The sequence below is a fragment of the Anoplophora glabripennis genome, unplaced genomic scaffold, assembly GCF_000390285.2.
Source record: "Anoplophora glabripennis isolate ALB-LARVAE unplaced genomic scaffold, Agla_2.0 scaffold249, whole genome shotgun sequence".
Classification (NCBI taxonomy): Eukaryota; Metazoa; Arthropoda; class Insecta; order Coleoptera; family Cerambycidae; genus Anoplophora; species Anoplophora glabripennis.
The window spans coordinates 494,598-513,638 of record NW_019416857.1 but is presented as its reverse complement, the minus strand read 5'-3'; the positions used below and the strand labels follow the sequence as shown (position 1 = coordinate 513,638).

The 19,041-nt window shown below is 36.6% G+C and overlaps 2 protein-coding genes across 4 annotated transcripts in view; one reads left to right on the top strand and one right to left on the bottom strand.

Annotated features, from left to right (window-relative positions):
• Positions 1–1,729: 1,729 nt before the first annotated feature.
• LOC108907226 (vitamin K-dependent gamma-carboxylase) lies at positions 1,730–19,037 on the top strand. 2 transcript variants are annotated; one of them, XM_018710806.1, is made up of 11 exons: positions 1,730–2,015; positions 3,900–4,055; positions 4,112–4,277; positions 4,332–4,517; positions 4,590–4,753; positions 8,595–8,857; positions 8,917–9,142; positions 11,509–11,799; positions 11,853–12,251; positions 14,786–14,788; positions 18,743–19,037. In XM_018710806.1, exons 1-9 carry the CDS (start codon positions 1,865–1,867, stop codon positions 12,245–12,247), a joined length of 1,998 nt encoding a protein of 665 aa, XP_018566322.1. In that variant the 5' UTR covers positions 1,730–1,864; the 3' UTR covers positions 12,248–12,251; positions 14,786–14,788; positions 18,743–19,037. The 2 variants fall into 2 exon arrangements, with proteins under 2 accessions (XP_018566322.1, XP_018566321.1); XM_018710805.1 differs by lacking the exon at positions 14,786–14,788.
• LOC108907225 (adenylate cyclase type 6) overlaps positions 14,272–19,041 on the bottom strand; it is a 309,463-nt gene continuing 304,693 nt past the window's right edge. For both annotated transcript variants that reach the window (XM_018710803.2, XM_018710804.2), the window contains exons 25-26: positions 16,355–16,611; positions 14,272–14,736 (exon numbers count right to left, since the gene is read on the bottom strand). In XM_018710803.2, the coding sequence (XP_018566319.1) occupies positions 14,497–14,736; positions 16,355–16,611 (497 nt within the window). In that variant the 3' untranslated portion in view covers positions 14,272–14,496. The remainder of the gene's footprint in view (positions 14,737–16,354; positions 16,612–19,041) is intronic.

Below are 19,041 nucleotides of genomic sequence, written 5' to 3'. Positions count from 1 at the left end.
ACGTAGGGCGTAGCGTATAGCAAATGAACTTAAACGTCATCTGTCAAAACGCTATATCGCCACTATCAATTTGAATATTTTCGTTTTAAAAAGCGTTTAAAATGGTGTTTTCTCAAGAACAAAAAGTGTTTATCATAGAGTCCTACTTTAGAAATTGACGCAAGATTGATGGAATATGACAGTATTCTATTCAGGAATGTTTCATAGAATTTCAAAATCAATTTCCCGGCGTTGTTGAGTACAACATTTTTCAAAGTGCAGTTCAGCGTTGTGTTAATGTTTTTCGTGAAACGGGCAGTGTAACAAGAAAAGAAGGAAGCGGCCGACCTAAAGAGCGAACAGAAGAATTAAAAGAAAATGTCCAACAAATAATGGAAAATGCGCCAAGAACTTCTGTACGTGTTTTATCACAAATGTGGGAGTATCAGTCGGTACCTACCACACAGTGTTATAAAAAGATTTGCATTTGTTCTCCTATCGTTTAACTTGTCAGCAAGAACTTCATGAAGTTGATTTTCCGCGACGGGCTGTATTTTGTGAATGGTTTTTAAACAACTAAGTACGGTGAACTTCATAATATCACCTTTTTTTCTGATGAAGCCTGGTTTCATTTAAGTGGTTACGTAAACTCACAGAATATGAGAATGTGGTCTTCTGAAAAACCAGATAACTTTTTTGTCGAGGGCCCTCTACACGCTCAAAAAATTGGAGTTTGGTGTGCTCTCAATCGAAGGAGGATTTATGGACCTATTTTTTTTAATGGTAGTCTTACTGCGCAAAGGTATAGAGATGAAATTATCGCTCCTTTTGTTAACCAGCTGGAAGAAAACGAAATTACAAACTTATACTTTCAACAAGATGGCGCAAGGGCACATACGGCAGGCGAGACGATGAATATGTTGAGGGAAGTTTTCCAAAATCGACTAATAAGTCTCAATGCTGAACATCATGTGATATTACGCCGTGTGATTTCTTTTTGTGGCCTTACCTAGAAAATGTCTTTAATTCTTTGAGGAACAGGTGTGAAAAGTGCTTGGAACAAGGAGGGGGGACACTTTCAGCAGCTGCTTTAATTTATTGTTATAACAAGGAGGGGGACACTTTCCGCAGCTCCTTTAATTGTTTGTTATGGTTATCACGATTATTCTTTAAAATAAAGTTATATAGTCATTAACGTTATTGAAACTGACAGCTGCTATACAGCTCGTTGAGAAATGAGGTTAAGTTGGTCGCTATAAGCTACTCCCTACGTCCAATGTGTCAGAGCCAACTTCGACCACGTTTTTATTTGAACGCTCGTTAGTATTTTTGTCACAAACGAAACCTCTATTGATTGGCCTATAAATAGTTCTAAACACTACTTCACTGTTTTAAAAACTTGCCAACTTAAATAAGATTTTCGGCTCCAAAATAGTGTTTAAAACATTTATGTGGGAAGCATAAACATTTAATTTGCATTTTAAACGAAGTTAAAAATTTAAGAAACATTAATCCTTAGTTTAATTACATTTTTTCTGCACTAGAAAATATCGCTTTTTGAATTTTCATATATCAGGAGAGTTTTAAACGGACCCTGTATACACTTAAGGAAATGCTGACAGAATGTATATAAATTAAAAAGACGATATTTCTCCATCAAATTATTCCCCCGTTATTAGAAACGCTTCGTAAACAAATATATCCCATGTGGCTTAGTACCGTTAACTCAACTAGATTGAAGTCAGAGTTCAATTCCATCAGTCCGAGCCAAGCGATAATTGCAATAGCTTGACACCAGCGATCTGCTTCGAAATGAGGATGCAGAGGCCGTAAACGTACCGGTGTGAGACATTTCCTGGTAACAGGATGATTTTGTTGCAGGAAAATGGGCAGCGATCGGAAAATCAGGCAATACAACATGTTCCAGTTTAAGGAGAGGTGGAAAAAAATTCGGGAGGTCAGCTATGACGACGTCGTGCGATATCTGTACTCACCTACTGACCCCTCGAGTTTGGGTGTTGTTAGATTCCTTTTTGGTAAGTGAAATAGTCACATACATATTTAAACTCGGTAGGATTTCGAAATACTTATATATTTTTTATAGTACAGTTTTGAATACATATTATACACTGAGAGAAAATTCTGTTTTAGTATATGAAATGGTGGTACGCTGATAAAAGTGTTTACTACATAAATTAATAAATCTCTTGGGAGCGTATAGACAAGGTCAAAATAACACTACTTTTACCTACCATTAATTAATTTTTTGTAGCAAAAAAACCCATTTTTTTAGTTTTTTACTTATAAAACCATAAAAAAATAATTAGTGGTAAATTGAAGTAGGAAATATATAAGCAATATCCACAGGCTACCTTTTACATTATGGCACAGTCCGTTTGCTACTAATATTTTTGTCACAAACAAAACCTCTATTGATTGGCCTACTGAGAATATTTCTGAGTGCTTAAAATTTTGAAATAGTTTTATGAAAATAAGGTAAATATTAAAAATAAACGTTTATTAGATGGAAAACATTCATAGAATAAAAAAGTGTACTGTAAGTGTTTTGTTTTCCTACTTTCTGCGTATGACGTCAGCAAGGAACTTGACACAAATAATAGCTATACATATTTTCTATAAAAACAGACAATTAAAGTTAATAATGAATGTATGAATCGTGTTAGAAAGACAGTTTAAATATATAGTCTGAACATGAACATAACCCAACATATTGTGTCAAGTTTAACGTATGAGAAAACGTTCCCTGTTTTGTATAATAAAATGAACTATGTCAAAATGTTTATATAACAGCTCTGGATAATTAAAAATGACAAAAAGTTGCAACAAGATTTAATCAGTCTTGTTCCTTAGTGACGTCATGACATCCACATAGCTCAATGAGCTGTAGCTTGTTGACGTAAATTTTTGGACTCGAGTTAAATGAACTAAATACATGAAATAATTTTTAAAAAGAAATTGCAAGTCTTCATTAATTGAGAGTAAACTTTCTTTATTCATTTATAGCCGATTTCGAGTCGTTTTCAATTAATAATTTAATTTCCGGGATAATAATTCGTGAATTACATCCTTCATTTTCCAACGCACTGCTCTTTCCCCAGTTTTTTCTTTATTCCAAGTCTAAGATGGATACCCCAATAAAAAAATCCCTTATTTTAACTGAAAGCGATTGAACCGTCCTTTCACACGCTCTACAAAATTAAATTCCTCCTAATCCTCTATGTGGGAGGTGATTGATTACGAGGTGAGCAGCTTCGGGCTTCCAATGCGCAATTGGAGTAAAAAAATCGTGTTCTCTGTAAACCTTAACGTCCTAATACTTCGTACAACTCTTAGTCCGTTGAATCATGCATTGTCGGAAACGATTTTCGAGAGAAATTGGTCGGTAAATCAGGGATTTGTGTTACAAATTTCAGGATTCTAGAAACGGGATGGAATTATTCAGTGAGCTCGATTTAAAACTTTGATGTTAATACAAATACAATGAATTCTAATGTGGGTGATGTATACCTAACCTACAAAGTATGTCGTGTCTTAATTATTAATGCCTACTAGCACGACATTGCTTTGTACCTACTCCTTTCTACCTACTCTTAATCTGTAGGCACTATGACAACATGAATAGTGCCGCAGCAGGCTAAATGATTCTTTTAACTAATGTTATTGTGAGAAACAATTGCTTTTAGGTGGTTAATAGATATTACCGGTGTTATTCAATGCTGGACAGGGCATATAGCCAGCAGAGTAGTTGTTTCTCACAATATCGTTAGTTATACATGATTCTGCAATATTGATTTTAGAATTTCGATAATTATGTTAATCATAACGCAACACGTCACTTTCGTTACTTATATTTTTCTTTTGCTACTTAACTTTGAGTGAGCTAGAACCATTACTTACAGGTTTGCTCATGTTGGTTGACTTGCCTGAGGAGAGGGGCGGTTCGGACATAGATATAAGATGGGGGGATCCCAGAGATTGTCATTTTCCGTTATTTCCAGTACTGACGAATCCAGGTTTTCCGTGCATGTGTATGCTGTACTGTACGATGTGGTTTGGTAACTAAATTTGTTAAAAAAATATTGAAAGCAATCTATTACAGGCGATTTTTTAGGTGCTTGTGGAATTATGTTGGGATATAAGTTCAGATGGAGCGTTTTCCTCTTTGGAGTACCGTACTGGTATATCTTGTTACTGGATAAGTCGTACTGGAACAACCACAGTTACCTCTTCGGACTAGTCACGATTCTGTTAATGGGATCTTCAGCCAATCATTTTTTGTGAGTTGCTGTAAAGTTCTTGGAAATAGTTAATGTCGTGATTCGTAATCCTAGGTCTTTGGACGGGTACTTGGACGAATCCAAGAAAAACAAACACGTTCCATATTGGAATTACTTTATACTGAAGTATCAGTTTTTCTTGCTGTACTTTTTGGCGGGTCTGAAGAAAATCGATATGGAATGGTTGGAGGGTTATTCCATGAAGGACATAGGAGGACACTGGGTTTTCATACCTTTCCAGTAAGTACCATAAATATATCCTGCCATTTAGAAATATTAATTTACACATTTTATTATTTTTTTTTTTTTCAGGTACGTACTGTCTTCAGATAAGATCGACTACCTTGTCGTCCACTGGTTTGGCTTCCTCCTGGATCTGACCATAGGATTTTGGATGATGGTGGAGTTCACTAGGCCCGTGGCCATGCTATTCTGTGCTTGCTTCCATTTGATGAATTCTCGACTGTTCAGTATTGGTGAGTAATAAGAATGGTCTGTCGTGCTCCCTTATATAATTTCCGCAGGCGTAAGAAGCCGATGCTCCTTACTTTTTTGTGCGGATTGTTTCTAAGGCTTACATTTATTTTATTTACGTATTTTCCGCGGTTGCAAGAAGCCTATGCTCTTTACTTATGTGTGCGGGTTGTTTTTAGCGCGATCAATTAGCACAGGGCTTACATTAATTTTTTTATTCCTTTTAAAATATAACAGTATTCTAATTTCATAATTGCACTAATACTTACTCCAGTGTCAAAATATTAGGCTGTAAATTCATATATACAAGGTGAATTACTTTAATTTCACCAGTCAATTATTATTCCGAAGAGGAGTCATTTCGTGATGACCTTGGATTTGACCTTAATCCATAGTTTCGAGGTCATTTGAAGGTCAACTATTTTTTTTCTAAACAGAAACGTCTATTTTTCACTTCAGAAATGAAAAGAATACATATTTTGATTTTTGGTAAAAGTGACCTTCAAAGATCATCTCAAGGTCAATTTTACATCACATTCATAAGTCAAAGGATAAAGAACCGAGTGATTCTGTCTAGCATTATCTACTTCTGAGGTTATGAACTTATGTCCTTGGATTGGACCTTAACCCTTTCTCAAGGTCATTTTCAATGACAACTCTTTGTTTTGTGACAGACGACTGTTTTCACTTCAAAATTGATAATAAAGGAATTTTACGTCTAAATACATAGTTTAGTTTGGTGAAAGTGACCTTTGGAGATCGTCCCAAGGTCAATTCTGCATCTCTTTTGTAAATCGAAATAGAAAAACAAGAAGGTTCAAGATCTGTTAAAAAAATTTAAAAAACATTCGATCTCAAACAGATCTTGAAGTGTCATTATTATTCTTTACTATTTCGACATACAAAAGAGTTGCAGAAGTTGCAGAATAGTCCTTGTGATGATCTTCAAAGGTCACTTCAACAAAAAACTGAACTATGTATTTTGACGTAAAATTTTCCATTATTTTTAAGTTTGAAGGAAAAATAGTCGTTTCCGTTACAAAAGAAAAATTGTCATTCAAAATGACATTGTAAAACGCTCAAAGTCAAATCCAAGTTCACAATCTCTGAAGTCGATGATTCTAGCCAGAATCACTCTTAACAATTATTTATTCTTTTGAATTATGAATGATATGAAAAATTGACCTTGGGATGATCTTCAAAGGTCACTTTCGCAAAAACCAAAATAAGTATTCCGACGTAAAATGTTCCGCACTTTTCATTCATGAAGTGACGTGAATAGACGTTTCTATTAAAAAAATAGATGACCTTGATAATATACGTCAAGGTCAAGTCCAAGGTCACAAGGTGACCCCCAACAAACTGAACAACTATAATTAAGGCTTATTTTCACGAAACTAACTGGTGAAATAAAAATAATTCACCCTGTATAATAAACCACAACAATATGCCGTTCATTTTGTATAGTATTTCTATAATATCCTCAGCCTGCACGTGTGTGCAAAAATAGAGACCACTGATGTTGCACGGTTTGACTTCGCGAAGGCGCGTCAGTGCGTGTCATAAGCGTACAAGTGGTAAAGGCATTTTTCAACTTGGCAGATAAAAAACATGTATGCCAACCAATGTATGTAAGAGAATTCGAGCACGAAACGTTGTTATTTCGGTGAGCAATGTTGTGGAAATGTGCAGTTCTGTAATAAAGGTGAAACCTTGCCTACAAGTTCGCGAAATGTAGAAAAAATAATGTACATCGAAAAAAAAAATGATATCGACTAAAACATCGATACATCTATTTATTCTATATTTTAACAATATTTGAAGGCCTCTAAAATGAGACGTCCATAGAATTGGTCCCCCACACGCCTCATCCGTCGCACCAAGGTAAATCTTAAGAATAAGTATTGTTTTGAGTTTTTATATTTTATTTACTGGGAACCTCAGATGGGATTGTTTTATTCGGCAAACAGCACGCCTCTGTCTTTATCTAACCGAGTTTTATGAGGTATATGAATTGCCGTGGAGTTGCGGTAGTCCGTTTTTTTCTAAAGGTATTCATCTCTCTCCTAACAGGGAGGGTGAACGGGCAACGCAACGCCCGGAAAACCGGCGCTAATTTATTTAGGATTAACTTATAAATAATGAAAGTTGGTAATCACCGTAACAAGTAAACTTTTAATGAAGGGCCTTGCGATCAAGAATGCCGCCGGGATGAATAAAGGAATCTTTGAATAATTTATACATTACCTGTTTCTCTTTAATTCCAGTGTCATGGGAATCGAAATAAATTCACTAAAGCTCTTCTTCCACTGAAAACATTTTAATCAAAAGGCAGTGTTTCACAACCCAGAAATTCTTAAACATCTCTGACGTGCTTAAAATAATAAAATAATCTGTCTTCTTAACTAATGATGCAACTACTCTGCGTACTACAGCTCCGTCCAGCATTGAGTTACATCCCCCCCCCCAGTAGATAGGTTGTTTCGTGCAAGTAGGCATTGACAATTAGGATATGATATATTTTATATGTTACGACTCACCTATCTGTTTTACTTTTGTAAAAAATCTTGTTGAAATTTAAATTTCGCGGGAAGATACGATAGAATCACGTCATCTAGAACTAGAAGTTATTCGTCACTTTAAATTGACACTAATAATAATATAACCACCCTATAGGTAGTTATTTATTTTTAATCGATCGATATACTCTATCCTTTCATCAAAACTGTTCAATTTTTAATATTAGAGTTCCAAAAAAAATTTAATTTACTTCATATTCAGTTCAATCGTTTTATTTTGGAAATATAGTTCTGGGATAATTAGTTTTTAGAATTTCAAAAAAAAATGTATGTATAAAATATTTTCATTTAATTTACCCCACAATTCCTCTTCCAAACTTTCGTCGACGCCTCTGTCGTCGCCTTTCTAAAGTCCGAGAAGATTTCCAACAATCCCCAAGTTCTAGCACTTAAAATTCATCTCCCTCTCGGTGGCCTCAGTCTCGGGAATTGTTGTGTATAAGCTCTGTAGTCGAGCGAAAAGAAAGTTATAATTGGGATTTAATTTTCAATTTTATTTGAATTCCAATTTCGCAGGAGCTGGCGCGGCGGGGAAAGGGGAGAGCGCGCAACAACCTTTCCCGGTTTATTTGATTTTCCAGTAAACACGGCTGCCTGCTAAAGTGTTGAATACGGTTCGGAGTTCAGTTCTCCTTTAGCGCAAGAGAAACAAATATCTTGAGCTTGTTGCAATACAATGCTGGTAATAAGAGAGTAATTCATAATGAACTGGTTTGAGTATAATTTTTATTATATACATTTTGTATATAAATTTGATTTGATTATATACAGTAAGAGTCACACTTCATTGGTGACCAGTAATTGTACCTTTTGACGAGGGTAGACGTTCGATCCCACGTATTGATAGCTCCCTCAAATTCCCAACATGGATTTTCAAATGCATCATCACTCGATTTTTGCCTTTCCTGGCTCGGCCTTTAGATTCAACTATCTCACACTGTTGACCGGCGTATTTGGTGGACGCGAAGCGGATTTCTGGGATTTCGGGTTGTTTTGTAGAAAATTCAAAACATGCGCGAAAATTTTAGCTACATGTTAATGAAATAATTTTGTGAATGTCGTCCGCTTTGGTCGACCTTTAGTGAAACATCGTTGAAAATTCAAAACGTTGTTTAATGCATGAATTTCAACTAAATGTAATGAATTTTTAATTTCTTTTACGTCCAAGCACTTCTTTCATTTTCAACGGCATTAAAAGACTGCCGGATAAACAAGCTTTTTTGTGAGGATCAACGTTACCCTCAGGCCCCTATTTGCCTTACAGGTATGTTTCCTTACGTCTGTCTGGCCACCATGCCCCTATTCTGCGTCGAGACCTGGCCCCGTCGGATCCAGAGCCTTTTCACGAGATCTAATACGGATCCGTCGCCATCCTCGGACTGTATTTATTCCGACGACAAAACAAACCAGCACAAAGGCCAGTCTTTGGAAAATAACGTGAAATGGAAGCACAGATTTGTCGCAGCCCTGCTAATTTGCCACTGCGGATTGCAGCTGTTCTTGCCATACTCTCATTTTATTACAAAGGTTAGTCGGTAGGGCACACAGGGTGATTAAAAAAAAAAGAAAATATTTTCTTACTGTAGGGTTATAACAACTGGACCAAGGGCCTGTACGGCTACTCCTGGGACATGATGGTGCACTCCTGGGACACCATCCTGGTGGTGGTGAAGGTCGTGGACAACGATTCCGGCAGGGAACATTTCGTGGACGCCGGGGCGTGGACCCAAAACGACCGGTGGAATAAACACGCCGACATGTGTGTCCAGTACGCTCATTGCCTGAAGGGGAATTTATTGGAAGACAAGAAACGTGAGTGATTCAAAAAATTTTGTGTTTCACTGTTTAAAAAACTAAATGGAATTCGTGGCAATTGCTTTACTAATTCCAAACGCAAAGTAAACGCAGAGACGGCGGGCTCAAATTCCAATTAAATCATTCAATTAGAGGAACAAAAATTCTCCGCCAACAACACAAATATTTGCATTTCAAAGGCCTCGAAATTAGATTTGTATTTCATTTGCGCAAAAACCAAAACTCCCCAAAGATACTCGAAACGTGGGTAAATTCTAATTTCGGTGTTTCGCCGCCTAAAAAATTTATTAATATTGTATAATCTAGTATAAATACGTACTCGTATTCTAAATTTTTTTTTGAAGAATAATTGTTTAAGAAAAAAATATAGAAGACAGCGTAATAAAGAGGAATAATAAAGGTTATTATCAGGGCTCGACAATTGCGTGCGAAGTCAGTGGCATCACGAGGAAATTAAAAAAATAATATAATTGCTAAATATTTTAAAATAAAATTACCAGCGTCTCATCTTGTTGCAAGTGAAAAGTGCACCTTGAAACTGTATCATTAAAATGTTTTGTGTATATTTTGCTTTATCAGGCGTTAGAATGTGTCAAAAAAGATGGTTAATTTTATTGTTTTTCTCATCTTTGTCTACAATTATCCAGAATTTCCACTATGTTCGACCACACATTACTCTGTTTCTTATTTCTACAAAAGTTTTGAAGTAATGGCCATTTAAGGATATATTTCTGCTAAAATAAATAATTATTTATTATCGACAACATACGAGGTAACAGTACGTACATGAGAACTAGGTCTTATACGAACACCCAGTAGGGCAGCTGTACGAGTCGATTTATTTTATCCATTTGATTTTTAATATACCTTTTACACCGATATTAAATCCAGCCTTCAAAATAGGTTCATAATCACGACATTTTGTTACTGCTCTATCTCCATCTCTATATCTGCTCTAATTTATTACATAGCTCGAATGAGAAATTTCTATAGATGTAGCGGCTAACGGCCCATACCAAAGCGTGAAATGAAATGAACGAAATAAGCCACGGAGCGAAAAAATAGATCTCCCATCTCTCCGCTTTATTTAAGCACTGAAGTGTCGAGCTCTAGTTTTTTAAAATAATTTTATGACTAACTGGTTTTATATTTTAATTTCACCAGTTAATTATTTCGGAGTTCGAACAAGGGGTCATTTCGTGAAAATAAACTGTAACGAAAGTTGTTCGGCTTATTGGCGATCACCTCGTGATGACCTTGAATTTGACACTGACCCATATCTTCAAGGTTATTTGAAAGTCAACTTATTTTTTTTTAGTAGAAACATCTATTTTTCATTTCAAAAATTAAAAATGCGGAAAATTTTACGTCGGAGAAGAATAAAGAATTGTCGGGAGTGATTCTGGCGAGAATCACCTGCTTCAGAAGTTGTGAATTTATGACCTTGGCTTTGACCTTGACACTTTTTAAAGGTCATAATATATATGGATTGAATGACAACTCATTTTTTATAACAGAAACGACTATTTTTACTTCAGAACTGAAAATAAAGGGAAACTTTACGTCAGAACGCATAGCTCAGGTTTTGCAGAAAGTGACCCTGGAAGATTATCCCAAGAATGAAATAATAAAGAATAATAAAGAAACTTCAAGATCTGTTTAGGATTAGCATGTTTTTTAAATTATAATGCCTATTTTTTGCAGATCTTGAAGTTCATTTATTCTAGTCATCACTCTTAACAATTATTTATCTTTTGAATTATGAATGACCTTTGAGAAGGTCACTCACCAAAAACCATGCATTCCGACGTAAAAGTTTCGCTTTTTTGATTTCTGAACTGAAAAATAGACGTTTCTGCCAAAATAATTCGACAGGGAGGTCTTCTGGACCGTCGGATTTAGTCAATAACGTATGTTTGTGGGAAAAGGGAAAAGGAGAGTAACCACAACAGTTTCAACGCAGTCAAAGATTTTAACCTAAATGAAAATGGATAAAAAATTGGTTTGACGAAATGTGGGTTTTGTACGAATGTAACAATGTTTTATTTGTGTTGATTTTAATCTGCATTAGTGATCACGCACATCGTATATTAGTTCTAATAATACTTTCGTTTCGGAATCGAATAAAGTAAGTCGACGTAAGTGATATAACGGATTCGATTCTATAATTGAGCTGAAACTCAACGTAGGGAATGTTTCGTATGTTAGTTTTGGAAAGAATTACATTTTTAAATCCTTAGTACAAAGACAACAAAGACAAATAACAGAAGCATGGAATTTTCCATTAGAGAATTACGCCTGATGAACTAAAAGATGTAATCTTCCAGCCACGACATAATAGCATGACGGTGAATATTTTTCAGATGAATCGGTGTCTTCCCTTCAACCCAAAGACATGCCCAACTACATTACATCCGACAACATCTCTATCTACGTGGACGTGTGGTGTTCGCTGAACAAGCGCTTCCAGCAGCGTATGTACGACCCCAACTACGACCTTCTGAAAGCCAACTGGTCGCCCTACGAACCCGTAGAGTGGCTGATGCCCGTCCTCGCCGAGTACAGCGGTTTCAGGACCACCATGAACGACATAAGCAAGGAGGTCTACTCGTGGTCCAACAACAGCGACGTGCTGTTCATCGCCGATTTTCCAGGTAGACGCGAGACTGATAAACGTTGATTTCATTCATTTCCTTTACATTTTCAGGCATGTACTTGGAGAACTTCATCAACAGCGACTTGCAGAACGTGACGCTTACGGTACTGGAAGGAAAGGTGGTGTTCGAGATGGAGGATCAGGAGACCTTGCAGTCGATAGGAGTGCCGTTGAAGAAAGGGGACCGCGTTCCGGTCGAAGTGGGGGTTTTCCACAAAATCCACACTGTCGGCGAATCGCCCTCCTGTTACATGTATACTTTCGTTAGGGATGGGGTGCTGGACCAGGAGGAGACCGACCAGAAGTATACGATGTATTCGCCGTTTCCTCTCGTCGAAGACGTCCAGGATAGGATGGAATCGTTATTGAGGATGTGGCGGCATATTGGGAGCTCTTTCCTGTACGTGCTATTGGGCAGGCCCTATCAGCTAAGAAGCAAGAAGTGAACAGGTACCTACACAGTTAACTACTAATTTTGCGATTGGAACCATAATAGCATAGGTAGAACTAATTAATATAAAAGTATTAAAAAAACATACAGAGCACTTTAAGCTTTTAGGCGTTGGTTGTATTTTAAAACTCATTGAATCTCTTTTTACTAACGATACTTAACGATATACACTGGAAAGGCTGGTAAGTCTGCTGGAGTGGACTTGACTTTCTCTCGGGCCTTCGGGCCTCGTGCTCCAATTAGATCATAAAACTTGAAAAAAATATTATTAGACATTTTATTGTACTTTATGACGGGGAAGGGTATGTAGAATGATAATATTAAAAAAGTAACTCGGAAGAAGTGACGCTTGGAAAATTGCAAATAAGTTGCGTGTTTTTTACTTTTTTGTACTGCCCACCAAAATCTAGACGACCTATCGGTATATTAGCCATTTCATGTTGTTTAAGTTGCTTAAAGTCACATTTCAACAATTTTTAAATGTAAAATAAAGTCGGACGCGGAAATATCAATTTTCGAAAATTTCGCATTATTATTGTGACAAGCGATGGATGTTGATGAAATTTATGGAAAAGACGATCAATCCAATGTCCAATGTGTGTGGCAAACGCCGATTCGATTAACCGTGAAATTGTTGCTTCAGCTATTTGCTAATTAATTTCGTTTGTTTTTTTGCAACTAATTGTTAAATTACCAAACGTTAATTCTGGATCGTAGATGTAGGTTCCAAATTGATCCAAAAAAACGTATCGAAGCAAAAAATTTTCAAAAAGTTGAAATTTAGTAGCCGTTTACAACTAACAACGTAGGACGTGCAAAATAGCGTTATAAACAATTTGTCCTAAGATCTGGCAAATGCTGCTCGAGAATTTGCTCTTTCTGCATTAAATAGAGCTTATTTTTACGGTAATTTAAAATTAACAGAGAAATCACCTACGCCTCTTTGTTCCCAAGATAACCTTATTTTTATAATGTCTAATAATTGTTAATTGGACGTATGGACTAAAGTTTTAGAGACACTTAAAGAAAGGGTTAAACTTTTATTTCCAAAACCGGCGTTCCTTCTCCCGCCTGCAGGCCGTTCGTTACCGTTAACTTTTACTGCCGCTAAAACGTTTTTGGACTGTCAATGTAAAACTTTTTGAAAATAAAAGTTGAGCCCTTTGTTTAATTGTCTCTAAAATCTCGGTCAGATACGTCCGTTAATGAACAATTAACGTTATAAAAAAAGAAGTTATATTGGGAACAAAGAGGCGTAGGTGACTTTTTTTAATTACCGTAAAAATAAGCTCTATTTAATGCAAAAAGAGCGAATTCCCGAGCAGCTTCTGCCTAATCTTGTAAACGGCTACTTAATTTCAACTTTTTGAAATTTTTTTATTTCGATACGTTTTCGTTACTTCTAAAATTAACATTTAGTAATTAAACAATTAATTAAAAAAAAAACGGAGGAAATTAATTAACAAATACCTGGAGCGACAATCTTACGGTCAGTTGAAAGGTCATTGGATTGACCTTTTCCATAAATTTCATCAACATCCATCGCCTTTTGCAATAATAGTGCGCAATTTTCGAAAACTGATATTTCCGCGTCCGACCTTTATTTTACAGTTAACAAATTTGTGAAAAATGACTCTAGTACTACCAGAAAAGATGACATACATTTTAACAGAACAAACTTAGTATTTTCAAAATTGTTTTGATTTTTTTACCCAGGAATTTCTTTTATTGCCTCCTCCTCCTCTCTCTGTTTTTGTTCTTCTCCCACTACTGAATTTAATAAAATGTAGAACATTGGTAGTATGCCTACTTGGTAAAATTATTGCAAGTCAAAAATTCAAAAATTTAATTTAAAAAGTTTTGACATGTGAACGACGTTCTGAACCTAAAAAGCTTTTCAAAGCTTGGGGAGATGTCGGGATGACATGGAGGGAGTGCACAACTCACAGGGAAGGGAGCAAAACAGTCTCGCTTGATGTTCTCAATGGGTTAAATGAGGGGATCGAAAATAAATACGAGTCAGAGAAGAGTTTCCTTTTTTATTAAAAAATAATATATACATAAAAATAAATTTGGAAATAACAGTATTTACAGGAGTATTTCAAACTAAGAGAACTTCCTGCGTAACATCCGGCACCCCCCTTCCCTTCTATTGCATCGTTGAAAATTATTGTCGGTTTGTACACAACACATCGGATCCTACGCAGGAAGCTACGTTAAATAACAAAGTAAAAAATAAATAACTTAATTCTTTTCGGAAATTGTTCCTAACACAGTTGTCATAGGTTTTTCAAATTGAGACATCTTACTATCAGAGTTAATATTAGCTAGAGGGTTCACGGTTATATTAGGTCCTTGAGGAGTTCTAGCCGGCCCCTCCAGGAAGAAAGTTTCCATGGAACCTTTGCCTTTCACTTCTATCGATCCCCTGCACGTCGTCGGGTAACCTTTGGCTTGGAGAATTTGGTTAACTTCTTTAGTTATCTGGAAAAAGAAATCAAACTCGTAATTCCATTTTTACAGTATAATCGAGGTTGTTGAATAGTGATGAGGCATTATGTAGTTTTTGGCAAAGTTTCAGAATCGCTGTATTCTGAAATCATGTATGTATTAACCATCTCTATATTGATTCAACACTACCACCACTGTCAATTACCACTACAACAACTACAATAATCACAATAATTGCTATTGAAACGACATCTACAGTGACAAACAACAATAATTAAAATGATAGCAACAACAATATCTATTAAAGTGAAACTGACACTCCACCGCGAAAAGAGACGTATGGTATTATCAAAAGCTTTCCTCGCGAGCCGCGCAGCGGCGAGCCGTGGGGCCCGAAAGGCCCCTCGGTCCTTCCTTTATCTAAAAGTCGTATTTTGAAGGCGATCTGTTCGTGCCTTATATGTGACATTTCCACTTTAAAAAGAGTCCTCGCCGAAAATATTTTTTTTCGGTGGGAGAGAGATATCCGAAGTATATCCGATATTTAAACAGATATGGAGACAAACGTCAGTGAAGACGTCAAAATAAATTTTGTCATTTGACGCGTTTGCCCGGCCGATCGGGCCACGGTGAGCCTTTATATTGCCGTTATGCACCGGTTTCGATCTTTTAGAGAGGCAACTTTGGCGATAAAACTTGATTTGAACATTTTCAATTTTTTGTGTAGTGTACATTCGCGGAGAACCAACGTTTCAAATAGCCCGTGCAGACTCCACCCAGCGTTAAATCGCCGTAGCTAATTTTGTAAACTTACGACTGCGAAGCCGAAGGTCCGGGGTTCGAATCGCGGGTGGGTCACATTTTTTTTTGGGAAAATGTTATATATTATTTACCAACCCACAGAGAACGCATCGCGCAGCGGTGTTCGAGTCGTGCGCAGCGCGGCCCGAGGGCCGAAGAGAAAGGTTAAGTCCGCATCAGCGGACTTGCCTACCTTTCTAGTTACAACTTTATAATAATAATACCACCAGTAGCAGTATGCTCAGAAAACAAGGCAGAAAATAGATAATAGGGAAGAAGAACAATAAGAAGAACAACAACAAGAAGAAGACAAAGAAGAAGAAGACGAATAACAAGAAGAGGACGGAGAACAAGAACAATAATACTGGTAGCGATAGTTGCGAAAATGGTAGTTGTAGTGGTAGTAGTAGTGGTAGTTTAACTGCTTTTTTACACCATTTGGAAAAATATTTAATTCCTCGCATAAACCTCTTTCTTAAAAAAAGAGACGCGATAAGAATGACTCCGGTGAAATGAAATTGATTTCTGAGGCTTTGTCCTCTCGTGGAAGATTAAAAATTCATGCCCTGATAAATAATTACCTCTTGCAGAGATGAGAATAAAGCAAAACATAAACGGGAGTAAAACGGCTATTATTATTTCCTGATACAATCTTTACATCATATTTCAAAAGCGGGTAGTAATAAACAAAGTAGGATATCACAGCAATTTCGCTTCGTTTACCCCACTTTGTTATTGACGTTCAGAACTCCCCGCGCTTTGATGTCTGTGACATAAAAGGCCTAAATGTTATCACGCAGTGAATCTACCAAGGCATTAAATAAAGTAAAAAATATATATCTTGGCCTACCTGGATTTTATCACAAACGCCTGTGCTGTCCATCCTGCTGGCCACGTTGACGGCGTTGCCCCAGATGTCGTACTGAGGCTTCCTGGCCCCTATGACGCCCGCCACCACGGGGCCCACGTTAATCCCGATACGGATCCTGAAGTGATTGAACGAGTGCTCGTTCACTTCCTCCAGCAACTCCTTCAGCCTCAGGGCGTAGTCCGCCATTGCCGTCACGTGCTTGAAGCTCTGCATGTCGCACGTGTTTTGAGTTAATCCTGGAAACGAGTTCACGCTGATTAAAGGCGACGTGGTTGTCATTGTTATATGAGTTTTATGTAATATGTCACTCGCCACTGGTGTAGATAATAAATAAACACGAGCCCTAACAATTAAATGTTCGAATGGTATTTATTTAAATTTGATTCGATTTTTAAATAATGTTTTTAAAATTCACCTCAACTATATAATAATGATTGTCACAAATCAAATTGAGTTGTTAAAATAGTCGACTGACTAGTATTTATTAGAAAGGAACAGTTAAACTTCACTATTAGCCAAAAGCTCTAAAATGTGATGATAAGTACATGTTTGGTCGGAAAAGTTTGCTAATGATTTAGTAATTCGTAACTTCTCCTTTGGTTTTTATAATAGTGCGAATTCTCTTTGGTAATTCGCAAATCTCCTGGATTTTTCTTTTGAGATCAGGAATTGCCCTTTGGACAAGGACTTTTTCGTGTGGTGTCATAATGTTTCAACTACATTTTGGTCTGGTCTGCTTGAGAATCAGCTGAATAAAAATTTAATATCTTCAAACTATTTTCTGTAAGATTGACTGTATGATGCACCGTCCTGCTAGAAAATACAATCTCTTTCTCGCCAAATTGTTGTGATTTCATGAGCAGCATAGACTTTAAAACTACTGGACTGCCATGTCAATTTGCCAATATAAACGGCAATCGCACAGACGTGTGCGAAAGAGAGAGAGCTAGTGCGGGCTTAAGCCTCGTTGACAAAACTTCGACTGCAGCGCCTTACACATGTATCATCACGCTATTGCTTTCGATTCCTTACACTATTTATCAGTTGGGACATATTATCGCTTTCAGTTAAACTGACAACTTATTTTGAGGATGCGGGAACTAAGATAATGTAATAAGTTATCAACTGTTACTGCTAAAATTATCGCTCATTCGAACATTTACTTGTTAGGGCTCGTATATCAGTTTGATATGTTCCTAATTACATAAAAGATAAATCATGTCAATTTCCGCCGGCCATTTTCAAGTCCATAAATTATGAACAGTGCCGCGGCGTCCGCAGCTAATTATGGAAAATCTGTTTTATTAATCTAAAGTGCGGTCACTCGATACTAAATAAACAATGGATGCTAATTTGACCGGCCACCCGTGATTCATATTTAAGAGCGTCAATTGATATTTTGTGCTTCAGTAAATGCTAATTATTATGATTTGTAAAATATTTCATTGTCCATGTGCAAATAAAAAATACGATTTTTAAATTAGTTAAATATTCGTTATATTTTATGTAGTTTTACAGCTGAATCTGGAGATGGAAATTTAAACCTACTGGAACGCGCTGGCCTTTCTTTTGAGATTGGAGGTGGGAGAAGAGAGGAAAAATTCCGTCCACCTATCTTTCTCTCTTTTAGCGTAAACACACAATTTGCTGCTTATATTTCTCACTTAATGTTTTAATTTTATTCGTTAAGAATAAAATAGGGTACGCAATGCGGTTAAACAACTGTCAACGTCAAAATAATACTTTTACTTTTAAATAATGATATCGTGGGACACAACTAATGCCCCGGCTGGCAGTGAATTACACTAACAATATCTAGTAAATAGCTAAGATCATTCGTGGGAGTCAGTTTAGGACCGGTTTTGAACCGACCTGTCTGGCGACTCTTCTGACAACGGTCTTAGCCATTTACTAGATATTGGGGGTGTAATTTAATACCAATAGAGGCATATAGTCCGTTAAGTAGTTGCGTTTTTTTAGTGCGATAATAGTCACATTTTCATAGCAGAGATTAGTAGGTCACTATGTGTCAGTAGGTGCAAATAACAAGTCATTTTGCGCCGATAGACACTAAGCAGTTTGCAGTTTCCTGAGTTATTTTATGAAATGAGTCGGAAACAAATTCTAATGAATCTGTATATACCTGTATCTATACAAAATTAACAGAGTTTTCGTCTTATTTACACTAAGTGCGCAGTATATCTTCGACCTGTAGTTACTATCAACTCGAACAAAAAGTGAAGGTAGTCTCAGTGCACATTGAATGAACAAAAAGTAAACTGAAAACGCTCTAGTTTTAACGAAAATGTCATAATTTTTCCAATGTTGACATGATATAAAGAAAATTAACTGTTTACAATTTTGCAGTTTTTTTTTTCTTGGAGCCAAAATGGAGGGATTCTAACGGGACTCTAAAGCTTTGGTTTCCTAGAAAAGTGGTACCGTAATAGCGGTCGTAATATGACGTAAATGAAAACAGTTTTTGACGGTAAACAAAAATGTTGCAACAAATGTTTCTCGCTGTACTGTCTGCCGTCAAAATATATTGCATCATTTTTATACGCCGCCCGGTGTTTACCGCTCTCCATTTACATCTATAAGAGTGCTTTTTTGCGATCTCATATTACGGCATCGCTTTCCTGTGAAACCAAAGCTTAATCAAGGAC